This window comes from Coregonus clupeaformis, chromosome 29 (genome assembly GCF_020615455.1).
Source record: "Coregonus clupeaformis isolate EN_2021a chromosome 29, ASM2061545v1, whole genome shotgun sequence".
Classification (NCBI taxonomy): domain Eukaryota; kingdom Metazoa; phylum Chordata; class Actinopteri; order Salmoniformes; family Salmonidae; genus Coregonus; species Coregonus clupeaformis.
Genome location: NC_059220.1, coordinates 31,178,625 through 31,203,102, shown reverse-complemented (window position 1 = coordinate 31,203,102; position 24,478 = coordinate 31,178,625). Strand labels below are relative to the sequence as shown.

The following is a 24,478-nucleotide window of genomic DNA, read 5'->3' as shown; positions in this document are numbered from 1 at the left end:
GTTCCTGATGTGAAATAAGGCAATTAGTCATTCAGATTGCGATTGCGTATCAGATGAACGCTTGTTGCTCACATCTCAATGTCGGAGAGAAATCCCATTCCATTGATTAGTTGCTGTTTGAGACACTGCTTCGTTGTTTGTTGAGCTGTTCCCATAAGACTTATACTATATACAGTAGATCTGTGTGGTACTTTCACTCATAGTTAAAGTCCTTGTTGCCTTTAAGGGTACAGTCATTATTAACTGTAATATCCCTTTCATACATTTTAGTCACTTACAGGAACTAGGGTTAAGTGCCTTGATCAAGGGCACAGGAACAGATTTTTCACCTAGTCGGGTCAGGGATTCGAACCAGCGACCTTTCAGTTACTTAAACACTAGGCTATCGGCCTCCACAGCAGGCATTCTTCAGCCTGGCCTGAACCAGGTAGCCCAACACTGTCTACAGTGAATACACAGACCAAAATCCCACTTTTTTAAAGCAGCGTTTTGGTACATCTGAAAGGGGTAGGGGGTAAAAAACAAAGTCAATTAAAACCCACCTAAAGACCTAGTCATGATTCCTGCATTTTCACAGACCCTGTAACCAAAATACAGGTATCGTGTTTGTGTGAATGGTTCTCAGTTTTTTTGCAGGTAAATTCATTAACACTTCCATTTATTGTTTAACGCCTCCCTAATTTGAACTTCAAACAGCCCCCCCCCCCAAAAAAAAAAAAAAGAGAAAGAAAGTGGTAAATAAGGGGCTGTTTGAAAGGGGCTCATATAAACATTGGCTTATATATTTTTTGGCCATGTACCTGCTATTTATTTCTATCTCCTACTGTATGTTCATGGTGCGGATGATGATGATAATGGCTTTTAATCATTAGACACTGATGATTATAATGGATTTATAATGTGGCTTAAACCCATTTGTAGGTCCCTCTGACTTCCTGATTTCCTTACTGTCTCTTGATCCCTGTCTTCCGGGATGAGGCTAAACTGCACTGCTCATTATCTTGAGTCCCACTGACAGTAAACATTAAGACAATACGGTTATTCTCTATTGGGCTTTGCTGTTAGTTCTGGTTGTCTGGGCTGCTGTAGGCCATATATCTGCTGACCTTCCTGTTATAGAGCAGACACATTTCCCAGAAGTTATAATGCCTAGTGTGTTCCTATTGCCCTCATCTGTTCACTCTCAAGGTTTAATGCACTCTCTATCTCCCTCTCTCTCTCTCTCTCTCTTTCTCCCTCTCTCTCTCTCTCTCTCTCTCTCTCTCTCTCTCTCTCGCTCTCTCTCTCCCCCTCTTCCTTTTTCTCTTACTCCCTCTCTCTCTGGAGTTCATTCTCCGGCTTTATAACACACTCTCTTTCTCCTAGCTGCAGCATTCTCCCTCTCCTTTGTACTCTTACATATGACTTTTCCCTCTCTCTCTCTCCGTTTTGGTAGAACTCAGCACAATGACTTTGTCTCGGCAAAAGCATCTTTGTTTAACCACTGAAAGAATACATTAGGTTCCATTCACAGCCAGCATGAAAGGCAGGAAGAGAAAGGGAGGCAGAGATTCACATCGTATCATAGTTTCATATTTGCCACCAATGGGAAGTGCATTAGCAACGGGTAGAGACATTAACGCCAAATGTGCTGGGGTAAAAAATGATAAAGGGTTGCCTTTTTGTGAAGCAGCTTGTCTAAGCTCTATCGACTATACTAGACATCTCTACGCTGTGGGGATGGGTGAAGTAATGCACAGTATCTCCGTCAGTCAATGTGCTGCGCTTTCATCTGATGTTGTCAGCTAAAAGCTGGAGCTGCTTTCAGTGTTCATGGATGGAACTTTTAGTTGTATTTTACTCCTCAGTTACGCACAACTAATCTGCCGTTGGAAAATGACTTTTTATTCATGATGAGAGCCTCTGTATTTTCATTTACATTGTTGTACACTTCATGGGTAAATGAGCCGTAACCTATAGGCCTACTTATAATTGCTGATGATCTTCTTAAGTGCACCTTAGACTCATTTTGTTTTATAATTGTACAACTGTGTGCTAAAAGTAATCACAATCGGATAATACCCCCATGATGTCTAGTCTGTCTGTCTGTCTGTCTGTCTGTCTGTGTGTGTATTATACAGACAGACACCGGGCAATAACATGAGGTACTGTCTGCCATTAAGCACCATTTCATGACCATTAATTCCATTAGTTGCAGTTGCGGTGGTCAGCTTGTCCATAAACATGTACTTGTTTCACCCTAATGTTTGCGGCACTTTGGTGAACATCACAGGCAAACATTTGATGTCCCCACAAACATGCAAAATCAATCAGAATCCTTTGATGTTGCATCGTGATCTCAGTCCCACCCGCATCCATTGACTCCCAACAGCAGTGGACTTAGTAACACTGCTTCTTCTCTCTCCCCACAGCTCTTACCGGGTGGATAAAATGAACAGTGACGTGCGCAACTACATCACCAATTTTGCTGCAGACTTAAGGTGAGTACAAGCACCGTGTTCTCCCTCTCTCTCTCTCTACTCTCTGGTGCTGCCATGTTGCAGTGGTCAGGCTGAAAAGCCAGCTGGCACTGAGCCCTGCTGACCGACTCAATATGGACACCTCATACAGCAAACACTCACTGCTAGTCAATGGCAAGTCAGCCAGGCCAAACTCCTATTTCTCTTGCCATGCCGCCTAGCCATACAGCACCCTTGAACACAATAAAGGCTCTGTCTAACCTACATGGGCTCTTAGCTATATTGATAGCACTGAGTTGGTTCCGTCTTTAACTGATATTGAATGTATCACAGTGGTAGCTGGTCTTGACCGGTGACTAATCTTTGTTTTTAATAGTATATTAGTTACTTTAACTGAGCCTCTGCATCTCAATGCCCTTTTTTCCTAGGCTCATCTCTGGATGTTATCTCTCCCAGGGATAACTTGCTATACAGTGTATGAATGATTGATATAGTCTATGAATGCTGTATAAATGCAAAAGGTCCATATCTGACCGTTTTTGATGGAGTGGCAGGGTTATAATCACACCAATTTTTGTTCCTACACAAATGCTAGAAAACTGCTTACTCATCCCTATCTGACATTAGCATTAGGTTATACTTATTTTGTATTCCTATGCTTTCTCCACCTACCTGTTCTCTTTCCATCTCTTCCTCCCTCTATCTCTTTGCACTTTACATGTCAGTTTTGGTTGAAAATGCTAGCAGTTCTAGTCCAACCTCTCTGTGACTCCATGAGTAAAGGCTGTGTTGCCCTTCTGGGGAAGCACATTTAATTGACCTGGCTGACTCTCCTGCTCTCTCAGAAATGCTTGCTCTGCTCGCTAACTAGCTCCTAATTAGCATTTCCCTCATCGTCAAGCATTGATTGAATGTTTCAGCACAATAGCAAATCGAATTGCCATTTCGAGGACACTGTTGAACACAGCAATGATTTAGTGGGGTGAGGAAGAGCCACCTCCCCTGTGGAATGCAATGTCATAATCAGTCTCAGTCTGAAGTTCAGCTCGCCCAGAGGATGCCTGCCGTGAAGTTAATACGACTTCACAGTTTTTTCCCCCTTTGTAACAACTGTGGCAATGTGTCAAATTACTTGTTTATTAGTCAAAGTACCTTTAATTAAAATGATTAAGCTCATTTCTACGGCACCTTGACGACTATTGTCTCTATTTCTCTCTGTGTATGTCTCCTGTGTGTGTCTCTATCTCTCTCTCTGTCGTCTCTCTCTCTCTGTCATCTTTCTCTCTCTGTCGTCTCTCTCTGTCATCTCTCTCTCTCTGTCATCTCTCTCTCTGTCATCTTTCTCACTCTGTCATCTCTCCCTCTGTCATCTTTCTCTCTCTGTTGTCTCTCTCTCTCTGTCGTCTCTCTCTCTGTCATCTTTCTCTCTCTGTCGTCTCTCTCTGTCATCTTTCTCTCTCTGTCGTCGCTCTCTCTCTATGTCGTCTCTCTCTCTCTGTCGTCTCTCTCTCTCTCTGTCATCTCTCTCTCTGTCGTCGCTCTCTCTCTCTGTCATCTCTCTCTCTGTCATCTTTCTCTCTCTGTCGTCTCTCTCTCGCTCTCTCTCTCTCTCCGTTCAGTCAGAACTACCACTTGCAGGCCTCCAGAGACATGCACCCCCACCACCCCAGCATGGCCCTGGAGCCCTCCACCAACTACAACTCCCAGCAGCCACCTCTCCCAGCAGCACAGTTCCGCTCCAGGAACCAGAGCTACATGCGGGCAGTCAGCACTCTCAGCCAGGCCAGCTGTGTTAGCCAGGTCAGCCAGGTGAGTCCCTGGCCTATAACAATGATATGTCCAGGATATTATCATTGTCTTACGTCAGATGTCACGACGGCCGTCTGCCCTGACTCTGGCTCCTGTCAGTGGATTTCGCGTTCTTTCTCTCTTCTTTTATTCAATGCTGTCTTTAACCTCCCTTAGATTCAGGTACTTTTATCTTATACCACAGCATTGTTGAATACTCGTTTCTGATTGGCTAGAAGGGCATTCTAGAATGGACATTAAAACCATTTTAATGTGTAAAAGCCAAATGGAGTATGTTATGTCTCTGGTTTATATTCATTTAAGATCTAAATCTCTCTCTTAAAGTCGGGGTGTATTGATTTGTCCCAAGTCTTAAAAGCTCAACCGCTCCCCCCCCTAATTCCCTGGGTCTATCTCTGCCTCCACGGTACCTTGCTGAGGTTATTACAAGATAATATCTTTCAATAGAACAGGATCCTTATCTCCGATTTTAAAGATTGCCAAATAGCAATGGCGAGATAGATACCATTTCATTTTCCCTAAATGGATATCTTTAAATCACAAGATGCATATCTGTCTGAGGATATTAAGATTGCCAAATAATGGTTCTGTCGAGGTCAGGACTCACATTCTCTCAGGGGATTCAGAGGGAACTAACACTCATACAGTATGCTATGCCACTACAGGATATGACCTTGAATTCCTCCAATCCTTTAAAAATGTCATCATAGATCTAGCTTTCAGAATGCATAATGTGAGCTACTGCGGCAAACTGAAGAAACTGAAGAAACTGAAGAAACTGAAGAAACTGAGAAAAACAAAAACAACAACCAAAAAACATTGTCCTGGTGAGCAACTCATAGGCTTGACATTCACAAAGTAATTGCGTTTCAAGAAAATGCTCAAATTAAACCAGAATTTGAACAATACAATTTTGTTTACCTCTCTCTGCAAACTCTATCCTTTTCAAACATTTGCTCTCCTGGCAATTAGCTGGTACCCATTTCAAGCAAACTTTGTAAACAACCAATTCATTTCTTCCCACAAAGGCAAAAACTAAAAGAAAAGTGAAAAATGTTGTTCTCTCCTGCAGGTGAGTGAGACAGAGATAAACGGTCAGTTTGAGTCAGTGTGTGAGTCGGTGTTCAGTGAGGTGGAATCCCAGGCTGTGGAGGCTCTGGACCTGCCCGGCTGTTTCCGGACACGGAGCCACAGCTACCTGAGGGCCATCCAGGCTGGCTACTCCCAGGATGATGACTACATCCCCTCCATGACCTCCTCCACCGTCACCTCCACCATCAGGTCCACCACAGGTAAGACCAACAGGGAAGGAGGGGACTGCAGTACATAAACAGACACAGTAGTGTATGAACAATTGATTAAGAGGACAGCTGATCTAGTATCCAAAGTCGATGATATGTTGAAATAACCATGCAAGTAATCTTTATACATCAGTTAAGACAGTTACCATTTGTAAATAGCAAAATGTTATATCAAGTGAGATTGATGAAGTTAACAGCATGCACATGATATTTCTTGTGTTGCTCTGCTCTTGAAATGCTTTATGAAATGGCTTCATACGTTTGCATGAATCACTTTTACATATTTCCTGATTGTTGATATAAAAATAGTATTCAAGTACAGTTTATGAGTTGCTTTGAGCCAATCCATCATATTGCATTTTCAATACAGTAATTAATATCCTCATTCATCATTCATATCAGAGAGAAAAGTTATGAACCCTATTGAAATCATTCTGCAGGCACATGAAGTGAACGTTATATCATGAGACCTTTTCAGATTAAGGGAATTATGGATTTTATTCTCCCTCGTTGCTGTTTCTGTACCATAGGTTTTTATTTTACGTGATGGATTTGCTCGCCTTGAGCACAATCTGGGTCTAAACCTAATTTCATGATAAGCCACAGGTGCTTTGGGTGTGTTCTCAGCTTGACTGACACTCTGGGCAGGGGGAAAAGGGCTGAGATGAACAGTCCTTCAACTCCAGAGTCTTCATGACTGAATGGGTTTACTACAGCTTTATCTACGTGTACTTACAAACCACACAGTGATGCACACACACCTTGTGCTTTGAGTTTTCTATCCCACAGATTCTCCAGTTCAGTTCCTACAGATGTGGTGGGTAAGAACTGCATTGGTCAACAAAATTGAGGTCACAAAAATGTTGTTTTTCTTTCATGTGAAATAAAATAAACTGCAAGTGTGACACTGAGTGACTAAAAGCACTTCAGCAAATGGTCCTGTAAGGTCGCCTGCTTCGCCAGGGGAAAAATAGTAGCCATGACATTGTTTTCCATTCCTGGATCTGCACAAAAACAACAACCTTCCCCTTGTAAAGAAGTGAAGTCTTAAAAAAAGAAGATCAACATCTTTCCAGTGGTACCCATTCTTTCTGCCGTGGAGTTATACCAATGATATATGGGAAGGGTCAGAGAAGGTGTGGCCATCTGGAGAATTGTGCTTTTGACAGATTTTTTCCAGTTATTTACACTGCTTTCTCAACAAACTAAACATCTTAAAATGTGTAATTCCAGTTTCATGTAATCTATGGTGTGGAGGGTGGGTTGTGTCTGATGTCAGGAGTCTTTGGGCGATTGGTTCTCCCCTCTGACCTCAGGTAGATAGGTTATAGTGGACCTCATGATGTTCAATAGGGTTCATACTATACTTCCTGATAGAGGTGGGGATGCGTTGTTCATCTTTGCTTCTTTCCAGTGTACCAAGTTACACCTGTATCATATGTGGTCAATCTTCCAGAGGTTTTGAATACCATGCATACAGTAGGTTTTTACAGTTTCTTATTCTTTCTCATGTGTTTTTGGGGCTGTCTTTATGCAGTGAAAAGATGAGACGCATGCATGATACAGGTTCATTTGAGATTGAGAAGGCAGTGTAAACCATAATCATAAATATGAGTCAAAATGGGACTATGAACATTTAGTTTATTTATGTTCCTAAAGGTTTCCTTATGTAGCATCATAGATTCAAGCACATACTGTAATAATTATTTTTAGATACTAACAATTTCAAGTCTTATTTTGACTCATACATTTCTTAACCTAAAAACTGCATGACTTGATTTCTGTGCTTTGTGGCTCCGATAGCACATTCTCTCCAGCTGCTCACACCTGTGGTCTGATGACATACTATACATATTTACGTTTGTCTTCCAGAGGGAAAATATACACAGGAAGCCACTAGCTTACCTGAGTACCAGGCCAGTGTACATCGAGACGTGGCAGACACAGGCCCATTGGCCCATGATGATCTAGGCTGCCCTATCAGAAGAGACATACTGTACCGCCAAGACAGTATCAGTGCTACAGCCAAACCCCAGTCTGGGCCCCCTGTTTCACCCAGCCTGTTCAGGCCCCCTAAAGCTAGCATCCAGGCCCCAGAGAGGCCCTCACCCAAAGCAATCCAGGCCAGTATCAAGGAGTCGGCCCAATTGGCTGCAACCATCAGCATGCAGTGGAAGGAGGAAGTGTCGGCCATGCGTCGTGAGCTGTCTGATCTCAGGAGGGACCTGTGCACTGAGCTCAGGGCCTTCAATAGTAACTTCAACAGCTTCACGCAGCACTACAGCACGTGGTCTCCACAGCCTGGGGCGTCTGGGGGAACAGGGGCGGCTGGGAAACGGCCTAAAGTGGCTCAATTGTCAGTAGGGACGCAGGCCAGGAGCAAGGTGCTGGTGAGACAGAGCACGGCGGATGCAGCCGTCAACTGTCCTGAGGAGGGAGAGGTGCAGGAGAAGCAGGCCGTCGTGATGCGCCATCTTCCTAAACAGATCTCAATGGACCCAGCCATTCTAAGGCGTCCAGCATCGCTGTTCGTGGAGGGTTCTATCCCGATCACTCTAGATCCAGTACTTGTGGATCCAGTTACCATGATCCAAACAGAACCAGTGCCAGTAGACTCATCAAACACTGTGGTTCGCCCAGAACCACTGGACCAGAACACTAAGAGGCTATCAGAACTGGTATCTCCTGACCCAGTCAGCATGAGCTCCTCAGAAGCACAGTCAGTGGATCCAGCCATTGAGGACCCCCTAGATTCAGAGCAGCTGAACCCAAAGACTTTGTGCTCTCCAGATCCAGTGCCCACAGACGTAGCTAATGTGTACCTTGAAGAAACAGACAAGCTGGACCCAGTTAATCTGAACCCTTCAGATACAGAATCAATTGACTCAGTTAATGTGAAACCCCTAGTCCCAGAACCAAGAATTATGCACCTACCATATCCAGTACCTGTGGTTACTGTGTCCCCACCACAAGAGTCAGACTCTGACTTGTCCGCATCAGATTCAGAATCTGTGGAAGACGATACTGTGTGCCAGCAAAATCCAGTGTCTCAAGACCCAGTTCCTGTGTGTCTTTCAGATCCTGAACCATTAGACCCAGGCCCTATAGTCTCAACAGAGCCAGAGATAGAACCACTGTCCCCTACTAATGTGTGCTCATCAGAGAAACTTGATCAATACTCAGTTACCATTTTCCCAACTGTCATAGTTACACCAAAGAGCCCAACTGATTTAGAACCACTGGATGTGTGTCTGATCCCACCTGATTCAGAATCACAGGACCTAGCCAACGTCTGCTTTCCAGACCTCCCAGATCCAATCCCCTTAGATTTAGACATATTCTCATCGGAAATAGTAGTGCATGCATATCCAGTCACCATCGACTCCTTTGATGAGTTTGATGAGTCTCTGGAGCCAGAATGGCCACCTTGTCCAGAACCAGTGGACCAGGCCACTGATTGTCCATCTGATCCATTTGTGGTCCATTTGGACTTAACCACCTTCAATTCCTCAGATGAATCAGATCTGAACTCAGTCTTCTTGGATCCGCCGGAACCTCTGGAGACCATTAGTGTGAGTTCATCTGATCTCAGCCCAATCGCCATGTACACACCACCAGACCCAGTTTCTCTGAGCCCCCCCAGTCTGGACCAACCCTCTATATACCGAATGGAATCAGTGTGTGTGGACCCAGCTATGGAGTACCGATTAGATCAAATGCATGAATACCTACCTACTGAGTTCCCCGAAGATCCAGAACCACAGGACCAAGTTACAGTTCATTCACCTGGTCCGGTCTCCTTCGGACTGGGCAGTCCATTCACCCCAGACTCAGTAGACCTGGACTATATATGCCACCCAGAACCAGTCATCCTAGACCTAGATCCACTACTATTATTACTAGACCCAGCTAGCATTAGCTTGTCCCCATTTGAGATGGCACCCATGGAGCCAGAGGATGCCACAGGGGAAGCCACAGATCCCTCTGGCATGGATGTCTGTGAGGACCCTGGAGATAAAGAGGGGGACACAGCCCCTGACAACCCAGGGAAGTCTCACTGTGACCAGGACAGGTGGCAGCAGAAGGCTCCCCAGTGGGAACCACGCTCCATGAAGAGGAGTTCTAGTGTAGAGCTATGGAGTGGGAGATATGAGTACAACAGTGCGGAGATAACATACATGTCTCTGACACTCTGAACACTAAGAAGAATGTGGCGATGAATGTATCAGTAGCAGATTACAACATGGGAACATTTAGTATTGATGTCTTCTGGGTATCATGGCCACGTAAAGCACTGTATGAATGTTTCCTAATGCGTAGGATAACCCCTTGACCATTAATGTGGTTTGACATTAAAGGACTATATTAGTGGCAGCAACCGCATAGCTGGATGGAATGTACCATAAGAATGTGATGAACAATCAAAGAATTTGAATGTACATCAGACTTCAATTGCACTTGGCTTGAACTGATGGACCAAAGCATTCTGAACTGCTGTAAGCATTAGTGAACATTGACATTAACTGTTCTTACTGTTCTTTAAGAGGACTAGTAATGAATGTATACTTTTTAATCGATGAGTCTGTCGTCTGTCACAAATGACATTTACCACGTTTTACCAAAGACTCTGTGGAGCTCTGTGGTAGACTAAATAGACTGCCCTTTGCTTATGGGTCTTGACAGTCTTTACTCTGACTGTGGATATATTGTTTTTCTGTGGATATATTGTTTTTCTGTGGATATATTGTTTTTCATGACATATCTTGAGTTTTCTGTTCAATGTCACTCCGGAATGGAGCAAAGTAAATCTTGGTAGTTATCATATAACTATAAATCTCAAAGACTGGCTGTAAATCAAATGAGCCATTGGATTTACTCTATAGGAACAAACGGGAACCTTGGGAATTTACATTGTTCATAAAATCAGATTATGGAACAGAAATACTCAGTAGCTGTTTGGACTGTTGGGAATACTTTCACTATGTGTTTTTACACATGCAGAAACACACACACAGATACACAGGCACACACAGGCACATTTTAAAGACTTTATTTGAATCCACAAATCACATTACATTCAAGAAGGATTCAAACATGTCAACGGTTTTTGTATGCATGGACACTTAAGGATACAGAAAGCACCTCCTTCTCCAAACAGCTTGGCTGCCCATAACAGCTGAAACAGAGCAGTACCAAGCCAAATGCTTTAGTCTTTGGCAGGCCTGCAATCTGGAGGCCACGTACTGTAAGCCTATGTACGTGGCCAAGACTGCCAAATATCAGTGCTACTAGCTTGCACCTATATCCGAGGCTGTCCAAGCGTGATACGAGGGGCTGGTATTTAAGAAGCTTGTCACCAAAGGCCTGCTCCATGTGAGCACCTCCATCTGGCCTCCCCCACAACAACAATATCTGGGGGATTTGGTACACAGGAAAATACAGTATCATCAACATGATAACAACTAACTTCCTCTTACACAAGAATGTTTAAGGATGTATGCAGTTGGTGAGACTACCTGTCTCACCTCGCTGGCTATCAGGTCGACAAGGAGGTAATGTCTAGCAATGTACAGGTCCTTGTATGAACAGCAACCATTCACAACATGGGCAACAGACTTGACTAGAATACAAAATGGGTCATGGTTTACAGGGTACCAGAGTGCTAGCACGCATGCACACACACACACATACACACACACACACACACACACACACACACACACACACACACACACACACACACACACACACACACACACACACACTGTTACTATGCCTATCCCTTGCTTTTGTCAGTTAAGTCAGTCTTGTCCAACACCTACACTGTATAGATCAAAATATATCTGACAGAAGCTTCAAAGACATCTGTTGGGATGTTTCCCTGTCAATGTCAACTCCATCCATCCCCAGGTAGCGATGGCATGGAGGTCCTGTCTGTCTGTCTGCCACAGGGAAGTGATGTTGCTGTGTCTCTATTGTCATTTATCATCCTCATGCTCAGGAACCAAAAACTGAGAATTCTAACAGCTGCTACTCAAGTGTATCCAAATGTTAATGTTCATCATTTTGTATACAACAAAATATGTAAATCACCAGATTATTTCTAAGAATGATTGGTGACATTATTGACCTGGAGATCCGAGATAGTGATGATGTTAAACTGCATGGTTATGATGATTCTGAAGACTTATTATTTTGACACCTACTGTACTGCGTTTGGTGCTGGGTCGTATTTTCTTGTGAAAATACAGAATGACAGCTCTGCTACCAGCAAGGCACCAGCCAGATGAAACACGAGACCTCTATGCTATCCTTATTAAGGAGCTGTATATGAAATAGCCCATAAAATCCTGGGCCCTAATAAAGTGCACTGGGGGAAAAAAAAGCTTTGATAAGAAATGTATTTGAGTTGTACACTTTTAAACAGTGACTATCTAAGAAGTGATACTCTGTCCTATTGTTTTGAGCAAAAACTGTGCTTAATTCCTTATTTTCATGTGCTGCAGTTTAGGAAAGTTTGCTAAATTGGCTGAATCTGACAATGTTTTCACAGGAGAGAAGTTAATTAGGTTGTATTGTCACATTCATTTACTTCCTTTCCACTGCATAATACATCACACTTCCTCTCGCTGTTGCTGCATTGTTTGATTTTTCATTAGAGACAGTGTCATCTAGAAGCGGGCCAAGACATGTTATGACATACCAATTGTACGGTGTTCATATTAGGACAGCAACATTTGATGCAACATGAACACACCTCTGACGCATATGATTTAATGAGAGTGTTGTTGTAGAGAACTTCACCTCACAGCGAGTGATCAGCCTAGAATGTTCTTAGTTTTTTGGGGTGGGCTATTTTACCCAACATTGATAACTGGAAGTTAAAATGCTCTCCTTTAGTTAAATTTTTTTTTACTATCACCTATTTCTTACTATCAAGTTAGGAACGTAAAGACATTCCTCTTCCACCCTCATTGCCTAGTATGGTGCTCCAACGTTGCTTAGCAATCCCCAAAGTGCTCAAAGAGCGCACCCAGCAAGATGAGCCGTGCTTGCCCATGCCCATACCTCTAACTGCCCATCTGTCATTCATTATTTTCTGTTTAGCCATGCTAAACTGTCAGATTAGCTCTTCACCTCTTACTGGTCCTATTACAGTTTCCAGGGTCAACTAGGGTCATATCTTGTATAAGAACATATCTTTCATTTAAAATTTAAATCACTTGAAATGTAGCATTGTGCTGTAAATCTGATTGCTAGTTAAAAACTAAATTAATCTATGTAATCATCAAGGAACCAAAACTTTAATCAGCTAACTATTAGGCAAGAGCCTTATCTTCTGAGTGCATATTTCCATGGATAGATGGCCACAAATGTCACCTAATCTTAGCTTCCTTTTCACTGTGTGAATATACAGGTAACTGCCAAAATACAGGAAACGCTTGAGTAAATGAGGGATACAAAGTATTTTGAAAGCAGGTGGTTCCACACAGGTGTGGTTCCTAAATTAATTAAGCAGTTAGCATCCTATCATGCTTAGGGTCATGTATATAAATGCCCAGTTGCCAATTATTTTGGCTACCATGGCTAGAAGAAGAGATCCGAGTGACTTTGAAAGAGGGGTCTCAAAGGAGCAGAGGCGGTTTGTGTGTGTGTGTGTCTCAGATCTCAACCTAATTGAACACTAATGGGAGATTCTGGAGCGGTGCCTGAGACAGCGTTTTCCACCACCATCAACATAACACCAAATGATGGAATTTCTCGTGGAAGAATGGTGTCGCACCCCTCCAAAATAGTTCTAAACACTTGTAGAATCATGCCAAGTCACATTGACGCTGCTCTGGCGGCTCGTGGTGGCCCAACGCCCTATTAAGACACTTTATGTTGGTGTTTCCTTTATTTTGTCAGTTACCTGTATGTTACTGTTGAAGGAAAAAGTATTCTGCTGTTTCCTCACAGTCCAACCGATGTGTTTGAATTGATACATTATCCTTGATTTATCTGCCATTGTCATCTTATCTCTGTGGACACTTACAGTATGTAGCTGTTTTTCTGTATAGTGGACTGTGATTGGTGCATGTTCTGAGCACTAGGCAGATGTGACCAGGATGTTGAATGTGATTGGCTGGCTTGTTTCAGGGATCCAGTTCCGTCTTCCCTCTATCTGCACCATTGACCGGACGACCCACGAAAACCCAGGTAAACCTCCTGTCCGAGCCAATAGGTGGTGATGAATAACATGTTTTGAACCAGCATCATTATTATTTATTCATGAAATACAGTTAGAATGCTGTGAGAGAGCAGTCTCACTCTCACACTGGCTTATCGAATTTATCATGATAAACACAGCAACACCACCACATTATTAATAATCCCTGAAAACAAGCATTCGTTTTACTGCTAAGACCCAGCGACTATCTCTATCTCTGTGTTCCTGTTTGGTCACTCCTGGTTGTTTTCTCCTTGAGCATCTCTCTACCTTATTGATTCATCAGGCACAAGCCTTTATCTCAAAGGTAGATTGAAAAACGACAGTGGAATGTAAAATGGTCCTGCACCCACTCCTCTTCTACCCCGTTCTCCTCTCGCGCTCCTCCTCCTGAAACGGGCTGAGGGAGTGAGAGAAGTCGTGAGTGCTCTATCGATGACGAACGCTTTCCAGACATTGGCCCACATGACTGATGGTCCGTCAGTTATGAGCCCCCTTGCCTCCCTCCCTCCCTCCCTCCGCCCCTCCCTTCAACCGGACACCCCTCATGCCCCCTCCCTCTCCACCCAGGTCCAGCCAGGACAGCAGCAACCCACACACAGCCTTCTCCTCTGTACAGGCCAAGGTTTCTATGTTTATTTCCTTGGGCCTTAGTGATCCATCTGGCGGGCAGAGCACTTTGTCAAGCCATTTTGTTTTAAAGGATGGAGTTCAGGCCAGGATATTTACATCAGTCACTGTGGCAGATGCTGTGCTGTCAGCTATGGAGTAACAGAGAGGAAGTCACTGGTGTCTGGCACACTTCTCTCTCCTGTCCTGTCTTGTCCGACTAGAGCTCTGTCTCTCTCTCCATGCTCTCCGTGCTTTCTCTCTCTCTGTGCTCTCACTCTCCATGCTCTCTCTCTCTCTCTACTCTCTCTCTAGGCACTCACTCCGTGCTCTCTTTCTCTCCCCCTCCCCTCTCTCTGAAGTAGTTTTAGTAAGTGTCTGAGGTAGTTCTCATCTTTGTATTTTTGTAGTTTTTTGGGCTGGGACACTCTTGACAGTGATGATAATAGAGTTCTCCATCCATGCACCCAGGTCATTTACATATCCTTAAAAGCCTGCAAAATGAAGCACAGTTTTATGAGAGTGATCAATTTAATCTGGAAGAAACGCTCTTAATGACACGTCCCTCAAGTCCCTTGCTCTCTCTACTATTAGCATACAATTCAGACCTGATCAATTGAGATTCCCTAACAGAGACTGAGCACTTGAATCCCGCTCATTGTGTCTCAAGTTAATCAAACTGGATGTGTGTGTGTGTCTGTGTGTGTTTGGGGTGCTTGAGCACAAAATGATTCAGCATGATGAATTTGTAATGCTAAAGTTTTCCATAAGAAATCCTCTTGAGTTTTACGAAAATATTTAAGAAAAAACTGTTATTGTTCTATTCAGAAAGCACAGTTTACCACTTAACTCGGCAGCATTCTTGTCAACACGATGTTCTTGTTTAGTGTGAAGTAAATGTGTCCACATTGTTGTCATGGAGATAAAGATCAGGTTTTCTGTCTGGTTAGTTATTGTGTGATTTAAAGGTAAAGTAAAACCACCTGTCTGCCTGGTATGGTTGCCATTGTAGTTCAGTTTATTTCCTTTTACAAGCAGCCTATAGGCTTTTCTGCATTTCAATATTCATTAGAAATAATTTGTCCTTGTCGAATATGTTTTTTTTGTATTTGTGTACATGCCTCAAACGGTGCCTGGTGTATTGTTCCTATCTCTCTGTGCTGTTGGGCTGTTTTCTGGGACGTGAGGGGACAGGCTAAATGCTAAGTAACACTGCCAAGATCGGGGCAAGAGTTATGAGTCCCCATTGCATGAGTCGCTTGGAAATAATGTGTCTATTTTGGTCCTTCTGCTGAATCATCTCTCCCTCTTTCTCTCTGTCTTTATTTCCCTCTCTTCCTCACCCTCTCTTTCTTTCTTTCTATCTCTCTTGCTCTCTCACTCTCCCTCTGTCTCTTTTTTTTAATCTCTTCTTTTTTACACTCTCTCTCTACTGACTCATCTTGGTGACCTCTTTGAGATCATTTTGTGAATGGGAAACAAAGTGCTGACCTACTGTGTAATTCAGGGTGTTCCTCATTCCCTCTCTGAGAGTTCTGATGAGCCAAGACCACTCTGGGCTTTGATCATTAGATGTTCTTTAAATGGACAAGCTGTTTGTATTAGGCTACTCCTTCAAAGCTCTGGTTTAAAGAAGAGGACACATCAAACCCAGAGTCATTTATTAGTCCAACAGTCCAACAGATTTAACACCATATTCTCTTATAATCCCTTGCTCATCAAATACATGTAAGGAGAAGGGCTGTCAACAATCCACAGTGAATAGTACTCAGTGGTCTCTCCTCTCTCTTATCGTCAACAGCATAGCCCTACAGTACTTGAACTACCACATCATATGCATTAGTTTGAACTTTGACCTCCTCTATTCTTCTATTTTTCAGCGGTCACGTACATGAACAACTACAAGAAGACGACCCCTCCGCCAGTCCCACCCCGCTCCACCTCAGGCTCCAAGCCCCTCATCTCTGTCACGGCCCAGAGCAGTACAGAGTCCACCCAGGACGCGTATCACGAGGGCAGGCACCCTCGAGGGTGGGGGGACGGGCTGGGCCTTAGCCTGGGTAGGGCCCTGTATAACTCCACAGACAGCCTGGACAGTGCCAAGGCCGTGACTATAGCCATGGAGGCAGCTGGGCTGATGTCTGGGAAGAGGCACCCGTCCACAGACCGTCACAGCTCAGTGATGACCTGTGATAAAGCCATCCTGGTGTCCAAGGCTGAGGAGTACCTCAAAACACCACGCTCTTCCATAGGGATACAGGTGAGTGGCACACACACACACACAGGCCTACACGTTGTGCACACACACACCCACACATTCATAAAGTCACACACTCATTCAGGCACAGCCTCCTCTCCTCGAGGTCCATAAATGGCACCAATGAGTCATCTTACTGCAATCCATTAATTTGTTTCCAACTCATGAATAGGGCTTTACTGAATTGGTCTCTCTCGCCCTCTTCACTCCATTTCCTCTCTCTCTTCACTCTCTCTCTCTCTTTTCCCTCTCATTCTCTCTTCCCTCTGTGACCCTGAGAATAATGGACTTGATCACACACGCAGTCTGCAGACGTCAGGTCTGTCCGTGCCCCTGAATAAAACAGACAGACCGGTAGACAGACATCCCTTCAGACTGCATACAGCCTTTCATCAATAGAGAATATTAGAGTTGTTCTGCTTGTTTGTGGAGACAGGTGAGTCTCAGTCACTCAGAGATGATCAGGCAGCCTATCCTAGGGGATGAATGATGATGATTTTAAGTGGCTGAGCTGAACGTTGTTATGCTCATCGTGGTGGGCCTGAATTATATTGGTTTTCAAATTGGCTCCAGTGATGTGTGTAAAATACAGAAGCACTATTGATTAGTGATGGCTGGCAGTGTGAAGGTCTACAGTTACTGAAACATACCATAAGGGCCACATGCAGCGCAAAAAATGCACCAAAACCTCCTACAAAGTTTATCTTTAAACTGTGCCACTAGTATTTGGCCAGTGTAGTAAGATCAATCTACATTCACCTGCATCATCACAGACCTCCTGGGGACATACCGTACAGTATAATTATCCTCTGGAAGTGTAGCCTTATTGATTGGCCCAAAAGTTTGACCTTTCACCCCTTACTTCCGGCAGGACCACAATCTTAATCCTTAGCCTTTGACCCTTTCTGCACAGTGTTCTGGGGGCCATTAAAGTGTACAGTGTCCATATTAGGACAGCGTAAGAATGGATCCTGTAGCAGGACCTTACTCTCACTACCTACCTACCTCACTACCTACCTTCATCTCAATGAGACTAAGCCATGTCTGAGTAAAATGCTGATGCCTACAGTTTTCACACCTGTGCTGTGTGTGTAGTATATGTCTGTGTAGCATAGTGTGTGTGTGTGTGTGTGTGTGTGTGTGTGTGTGTGTGTGTGTGTGTGTGTGTGTGTGTGTGTGTGTGTGTGTGTGTGTGTGTGTGTGTGTGTGTGTGTGTGTGTGTGTGTTCACCAAACCAGGTGTTGTTGTTGTTTTTTTCTGTCTCTGCCAGCACACTTTGAACATTGCCCAGGCTCTCCTAAATCTCTCCCCTCCTCATCCACCATAAAGCAACAGCCCATTCTGTCTCTCTGAAGTGGACTTTGCTTTGTGCCAGAAAGTAACAGATGTCACCTCAACCAGCAGCAACTCACCGCTGACTTTCTTTCTGGGAAAGAAAAGGGGGGTTCAGAGCACTGTCACTTCTTGTGCTGTTTGTACCAGGCTCTGCAATGTAACAGACTTGACATTTTACCACAGATGAAAGGGAGTTAGAAGAATAACTACTTCTTTGCTCAAACCACTACTGGGGTGGGCTATATCAGCTGATCGTCGCTAGTGTACGCTAGATTCATCAGCTAGTTAACTAGGCTATGCTGTCAAAACAAGCTAACTAGTCTTTACTTGATTTGAATTTGTTCTGCTATTGACAGATGCGAACTGCTGTTGCTTCCTTCCCTGTCCCTGTCTGTGAGACAACACATGATAGCAATTCCAAAGCACACCTACTTGCGGTATTTATTTCGAACTCACTGCCTGGTGGGTGTGGGAAGCACGTGACAAGGATGAGTGCAGCAAGGACTTTTTTTCAAGATTAATGAGTTCATGAGAAATGATGTAGTTTGATAGGCAATTTGTTGCATTTATAGTTGCAATAGAGAAAATAGACAAAACATTTAATAAAAAGAAATGTTCATAGGAGGGCTAAATGGCAGGTGCTCCAGCAGCCCTAGGGATATATCTGTGCCTGCTAGACATGAACACACACTCCTTCGTTCGTTGCAAACCACTTAAAGCTAAAGAGTTATTAATGTGAATTTGGAGCTTTTAAGGCATAAGGCTCTCAGACAGACAGGCGTTCCAAGCTGGCCCTAGTCAGGATTCTGCCTGCGTCGGCTGGAACACTATGTCAGGGTCAGCCCATTAACTCAGAACTGGGGGAAGGTGTGATCTCTCAGAGGGAAGGAGGATTAAAATGTGGATGAATTGATTTTCAAATTACCCTGCTAATCAAATAGTAAATTGTAAAATTAGAAGTCTGCTGTTTTCACACTTGTATTACTCATCAGAGAGACAGCCTGGGAGTGGGCATCTCAAGGACTAATTCTAGCTACCACACACAACTACCTCCCAAATATAACTAGTCCATGCAGACTGTAGGCTATCTGCAACTTCAGGATAAAACTTTTGTTGACAATACTTCTAATAAAGGGCCAGTCACACAGGATGCATGGTTTTTGTGTGAAATACAGTCAGGTCCAAATGATTGGCACCCTTTGATAAAGATGATTAAAAAAAGACTATAAAATATATAATACAAATGCTGAGCTATATTTTATCCTCCAAAAAATTGGGAAATTATATTATTTTATACAAATGCAATTGCTCAATTGGGGTTATTGTCTTGCTGGAAGATCCACTTGCGGCCAAGTGTCAGCCTCCTGGCAGAGGCAACCAGGATTTTGGCTAAAATGTCCTGGGACTTGGTAAAGTTAATGATGCTGTTGACCTTAACAAGGGTCCCAGGACCAGTGGAAGCAAAATAGTCCCATAACATTAAAAGGATCTGTGCTGCTGGGGACATTCGATCAGGATCAGCAACCCTCAGGACAAACAGGGATCAGTCTCTATCATCTCTGGCACCATGCACCAATGAACACTAACAAAGATCTGTGTGTCTGTATCACACACCACCCCAGGTGATCACACCTCGCCACTCCCTAATCAGGTGTTGTAATTTGTTTCATTTTTTAAAACTACCACCACTGTGTATGTCCACCATGGCTGCTTGTTGTTGGTATAAATCACTGTGCTGAGGGTGTTGAAGAACTAGTTGTGTTTGGTTGGGTTCTCTGCCTCCATAAATCACACTGCGGTTATGTTCTGACAGGCCTCTTACAGTTGAGGAGGCGCAGCACTGGCCCCAAACCAATAACCCCACGGACATCTGGGAGTGGTAATAATGAGAATGCTGTTGCTATGTTATTATGTTGCATTAGGTGGAAGCAGCCACCGACTCGGAGTCAGAAAGCAAAGGGTCGAAGGAATACCATTCTGTGGGGATCCAAGTGGAAGATGACAAACGGTAAAATTACTCTTGGTGTTCTTTTTTTATAGATTCCTTTTCCCATTTCTGGATTTGTGCTCATCAACAGTGTGTTATTAAAGTCCCCAACCTTTCCTCTTTCTCTACGTGTGTGTTTGTTTACAGTATCCCTTGATGCTAAATGACTAAAATGTAAATGTAATGGTCTAAATGTTTGCTTTCCCTAATCTGTGTCTCAGAGGGCAGGGTAGGTTGAAGCGCTCCAATAGTGTAACAGCCTCCGTTCAGGCTGACATGGAGATGGAGGGGCTTCCCACCATGGAGGACAAGGGCCTACAATTTGGAGGGGGCTTCCTAGGGGGGCACTCTGAGCCCAGCACGCCCACCCAGTATGGGGTGCGCACCGTCCGCACCCAGGGCCTCTTCAGCTACCGGGAGGACTACCGGACCCCCACGGAGCCCCCCAGCACCCAGCAGACCTCCAGCGAGACCACCTGGCAGCTAGAGCCCCCCTCCCCCAGGGAGCCAGCAGAGTCGTCGGGCGAGTCGGGCCGGACGTCCCCCGCCTTGCGGAGGGATGGAAGCTGGTTCATGCAACTGCTCCACACAGAGACCAAGAGGATGGAGGGATGGTGTAAAGACATGGAGGCAGAGGCGGAGGAGAACGACCTCTTTGAGGACAGTGAGTGGGATAGGAGTCAGAATGTACAGTCAACTGGCAGACATTTTCTTCCAAAGAGACTCAAGACTTTCATGTAACAGATGATGAGTTGACTGTCTGTCTTTCAGTCCTAGGTAAAATCAGGAGTGCGGTGGGCAGTGCTCAGCTCCTCATGTCTCAGAAATTCCAGCAGTTTTACTGGCTGTGTCAGCAGAACCTGGTGAGTAACACGTCACTGAAACAATGACCCTGTGTGTGTCTGTGTACATACAGTGTGTGAGAGTGTTTGTGCGTGTGTGTTTAAAAAACTATTGCGCTACTCGGGCCCGTGAAAGGAAAGGATACAGTTATATCGGCTGCATTCCTGTATCCACCAGCACTGTTCTCCTGTCTTACATAGAATGGCTTAGCCCAACAGGTCAGAAGCTTTTAAATGCGCCATTGAGTGTGAAAGAAATACAAAATAAGAAATTCTATCTGAAATGAGAACATCTTGAGGAGAACAATGAGAGACTGTGAATGTTCCCAATGATGCACTCACAGCTCTGACTAGAACACTAAGATGCCCGCCTTTTAAATTCAGAACTATTGCCGCAGTCCACTCTCTTCATCCTATCAAAAAACACTTGGAAGGGCTGGAATATCTGGCTGATACTTTCCTACCTCTAATCTTACCCCTCTTTATTGATATCAGCCAAATATCCAATATTTGAGATTAAGCCTGTCTTTGGTTATGAAAACATGTTGCTATTTTTTGCCATATACAGCAGAAATTGCTGCATTCAGAAAAGGCTGAAATGTGCATGGGGATTATTTAGTTTAAACTAGTCTTTAATATAGAGTTTTCCTGCTTCTATTTCCCTCACTGTAGGGGAGAGGACAGCAGTTATAAAAGCTTACGCAAGCTGCTGCATCTCTCCATATGACAAAGACAGTTTACAAATAATACTGCATACACTTTCAGAACATGGATTTAAGTCCATTTGAAGAAGTGGCGTCTGCAAATAAGAGGCTTAAGGAGATGTCTAATTGCGCTTTATCGAGCCGTCTTCCCCCACCCTTTTTCCTCCTGGATAACGTAAGCCGGAGTTAAACAAGCTTTCAAAGACAGGCGCAGAGTGTAGCGCAAGTTTTATTGTGGGAGGAGCTACAGGATTAAGGCATACTGACACAGGCAAGGCTTATATTTCCCAGAATCCTTTAATGTGTCAGCCTCATTCACTCACCCAGTATACGTTTATGTTTTTGTTATTTGTTTGCTTATGCTGGCTTGTGTACAGCCTTCTTTTTGAACCCCCGTCCATGTTGATGAGATGAGCCCCGCGGTGTCTTCCACTACTTCTCCTCTGGGTCTCTGTGTATCTCCCCTGTGAAGTTTCAGACCGAGGCGATGAATGAGGTAGATCTGTGACCGGGTGAGATCTCAGCCTGTCACAGCCTCTCCACACTGCTATGAGTCACCCAGCAGGCTTGATCTGGTGCTGTGCTTTCAGAATAGTGCCTCAGTGCTTCTACTCTTAGCATCACTTTATAGTGGCAGTGGCCTAAACTATTGCGTTTTTAACTTGTGCAGTTACCCTTTAACCATATACAGCAAATGCAGTTCTTAACACTGAGTAAGTATTGCTTACTATTTTTCATTTCCGAGACCTTCCACTATAGTTAATCTATTCATTGTAATTCAGAGTGACCCTGGCCTTTACTTCAGAGCCTATATATTTCGATCTACATCCAGAATGCAGCTGTCTGAAATGCCACCAGACAGTCGGCTGTGATATTGTTGTGCCCTCCAGCCATCCAATATATGAAGCACATAAAGTCACTGAATTAATGGGGGGAGATGGTGACCTGCGTCCAATGGGATGCTGTGGATCTTATTTCTCTATGGATTAACTTCATAACAGAGTTGGAGATATTGATTTAGGCTATAGTCTCACTAGTATTGTCTGTGGGTTCAATAGTGTGACTGATTGTGACTCTAGCCGATGTGATGTGATGAATAAGACTTACTGGCAGTGAATGAAATGTGAGCCCTCTTCATTTTTTCCCCATCCTCAGGGGGATTAGGAGGGATTGCTACTTACTGATCACATTTTGTTATGGCTCATTTCAATGGATTGTCCTCCAAGTCCTATAGTCTAACCATGAGATGACGATGGGAATACAGTTATTGTCTTTTCTGAAGTTTGACCTTCCTGCTCCCATGACTTTGCTGGAAACATTTGTTTTATTATTAGAAAAAATACCATAAATCATTGAGGTTTTCCTCTGTTTGAGTTCTAATAAGGACATCTAGTGGGCTTTGGTAGAAGTGCAACAAAAACTCCTTATGTACACTGGGATTTGAGTATCTGTAATTCAGACACTGATGTGGTCCTTTATCACCCCTTGCAGGACCCCAGTGCCATGCCCCGCCCCACCTCTCAGGACCTGGCTGGATTCTGGGACCTCCTGCAGCTGTCCATTGATGACGTCACCACCAAGTTTGACGAGCTGCAGCAGATGAAGAACAACGAGTGGAGGCCCGTGGAGAAGAGCCCAGAGAAAAAGGTGGCTAGCACTAAGGTATACAGAATACAATCTAGAATTGTTCTGTTGTCCATGGTGGGTAGTCTCAGTGACAGGTGAGACAGAATCATTATATTTCTATGGACAGATTCAGCTACATATAGCACAGTCAGAGCCTTATTAAACAGAGATGTGAGATGACTCAGAGCCACGTAGTAGTGGTGTGGAGTGGTGCTGTTCTGTATGTGAGGTCAAATGCTTAGTGAAGCACCACTGGGTGTCATTGACATTGTGCTTAACTATGACGATTTATTTCCAACCTCTCAAATGGATGATATGTCAACTACTGGCAATACAAGTTGAATTATAGAATAGTTTTCGATACGGATCAGATTTTGGTCTAGTTCATCTCTTTCTTCCTGTGTCCAGTTACCACCTGTCGTACCAAAGAAGTCCATGATCGGGAAGAGAGGCGTGACACGGGAGAAGTCTCTTGACCTTCCAGACCGCCACCGCCTGGAAGCACGCAGGAGGCTGATGCAGGCCAAGCGGGCGGCTTCCTTCCGTCAGAACTCGGTGTCAGAGAGAGCAGACAGCATCGAGATTTATATCCCTGAGGCTCAGACTCGCCTTTGAGAGGACTGGGACAGGGGTCAGGGGTGAGGGGCGTCTCCCCCCTCAGACTTACCCGTCAACTAGACTCTCCTTTAACTAGCCTTTTTCTAGACTATCTAATGTACACTTCCCTCCTTTATCTGTCTCCTCATGACTTCACTGTCATCATCTTCTGAGTTCATCTCCACCTCAGCCCTCACTGAGTAGGATATCACAAAAGTCCTCTTCCATTAACACATATGTATTAGTGGATATACACTGAGTATACCAAACATCAGGAACAAACATCCCCCCCCCCCGCTTTTGTCTTCAGAACAGTCTCAATTCGTCGGGGCATGGCCTCTACAAGGTGTCGAAAGTGTTCCACAGGGATGCTGGCCCATGTTGACGCCAATGCTTCTCACAGTTGGCTGGATGCCCTTTGGGTGGTGGAACATTTTTGATACACACAGGAAGCTGTTGAGCGTGAAAAACCCAGCAGCGTTGCAGTTCTTGACACAAACCTGTGCGCCTGGCACTTACTACCATACCCCGTTCAAAGGCACTTAAATGTTTTGTCTTGCCCATTCACCCTCAGAATGGCACACATACACAATCCATGTCTCAATTGTCTCAAGGCTTAGAAATCCTTCTTTAACCTGTCTCCCCCCTTCATCTACACTGATTTAAAGTAGATTTAACAAGTGATATCAATAACAGCTCATAGCTTTTACCTGGATTCACCTGGTCAGTCTATGTCATAGAAA

The 24,478-nt window shown here is 44.1% G+C and overlaps 1 protein-coding gene across 1 annotated transcript in view; it reads left to right on the top strand.

Moving 5' to 3' along the window:
• LOC121545035 (disks large-associated protein 2-like) overlaps nt 1-24,020 on the top strand; it is a 200,334-nt gene extending 176,314 nt beyond the window's left edge. Inside the window, exons 5-14 of the mRNA XM_041855385.2 lie at nt 2,412-2,480; nt 4,079-4,259; nt 5,341-5,560; nt 13,709-13,768; nt 16,268-16,647; nt 19,902-19,987; nt 20,188-20,630; nt 20,738-20,829; nt 23,004-23,174; nt 23,547-24,020. Coding sequence (XP_041711319.2) covers nt 2,412-2,480; nt 4,079-4,259; nt 5,341-5,560; nt 13,709-13,768; nt 16,268-16,647; nt 19,902-19,987; nt 20,188-20,630; nt 20,738-20,829; nt 23,004-23,174; nt 23,547-23,753 — 1,909 coding nt within the window. The 3' untranslated portion in view covers nt 23,754-24,020. The remainder of the gene's footprint in view (nt 1-2,411; nt 2,481-4,078; nt 4,260-5,340; nt 5,561-13,708; nt 13,769-16,267; nt 16,648-19,901; nt 19,988-20,187; nt 20,631-20,737; nt 20,830-23,003; nt 23,175-23,546) is intronic.
• Nucleotides 24,021-24,478: the final 458 nt, after the last annotated feature.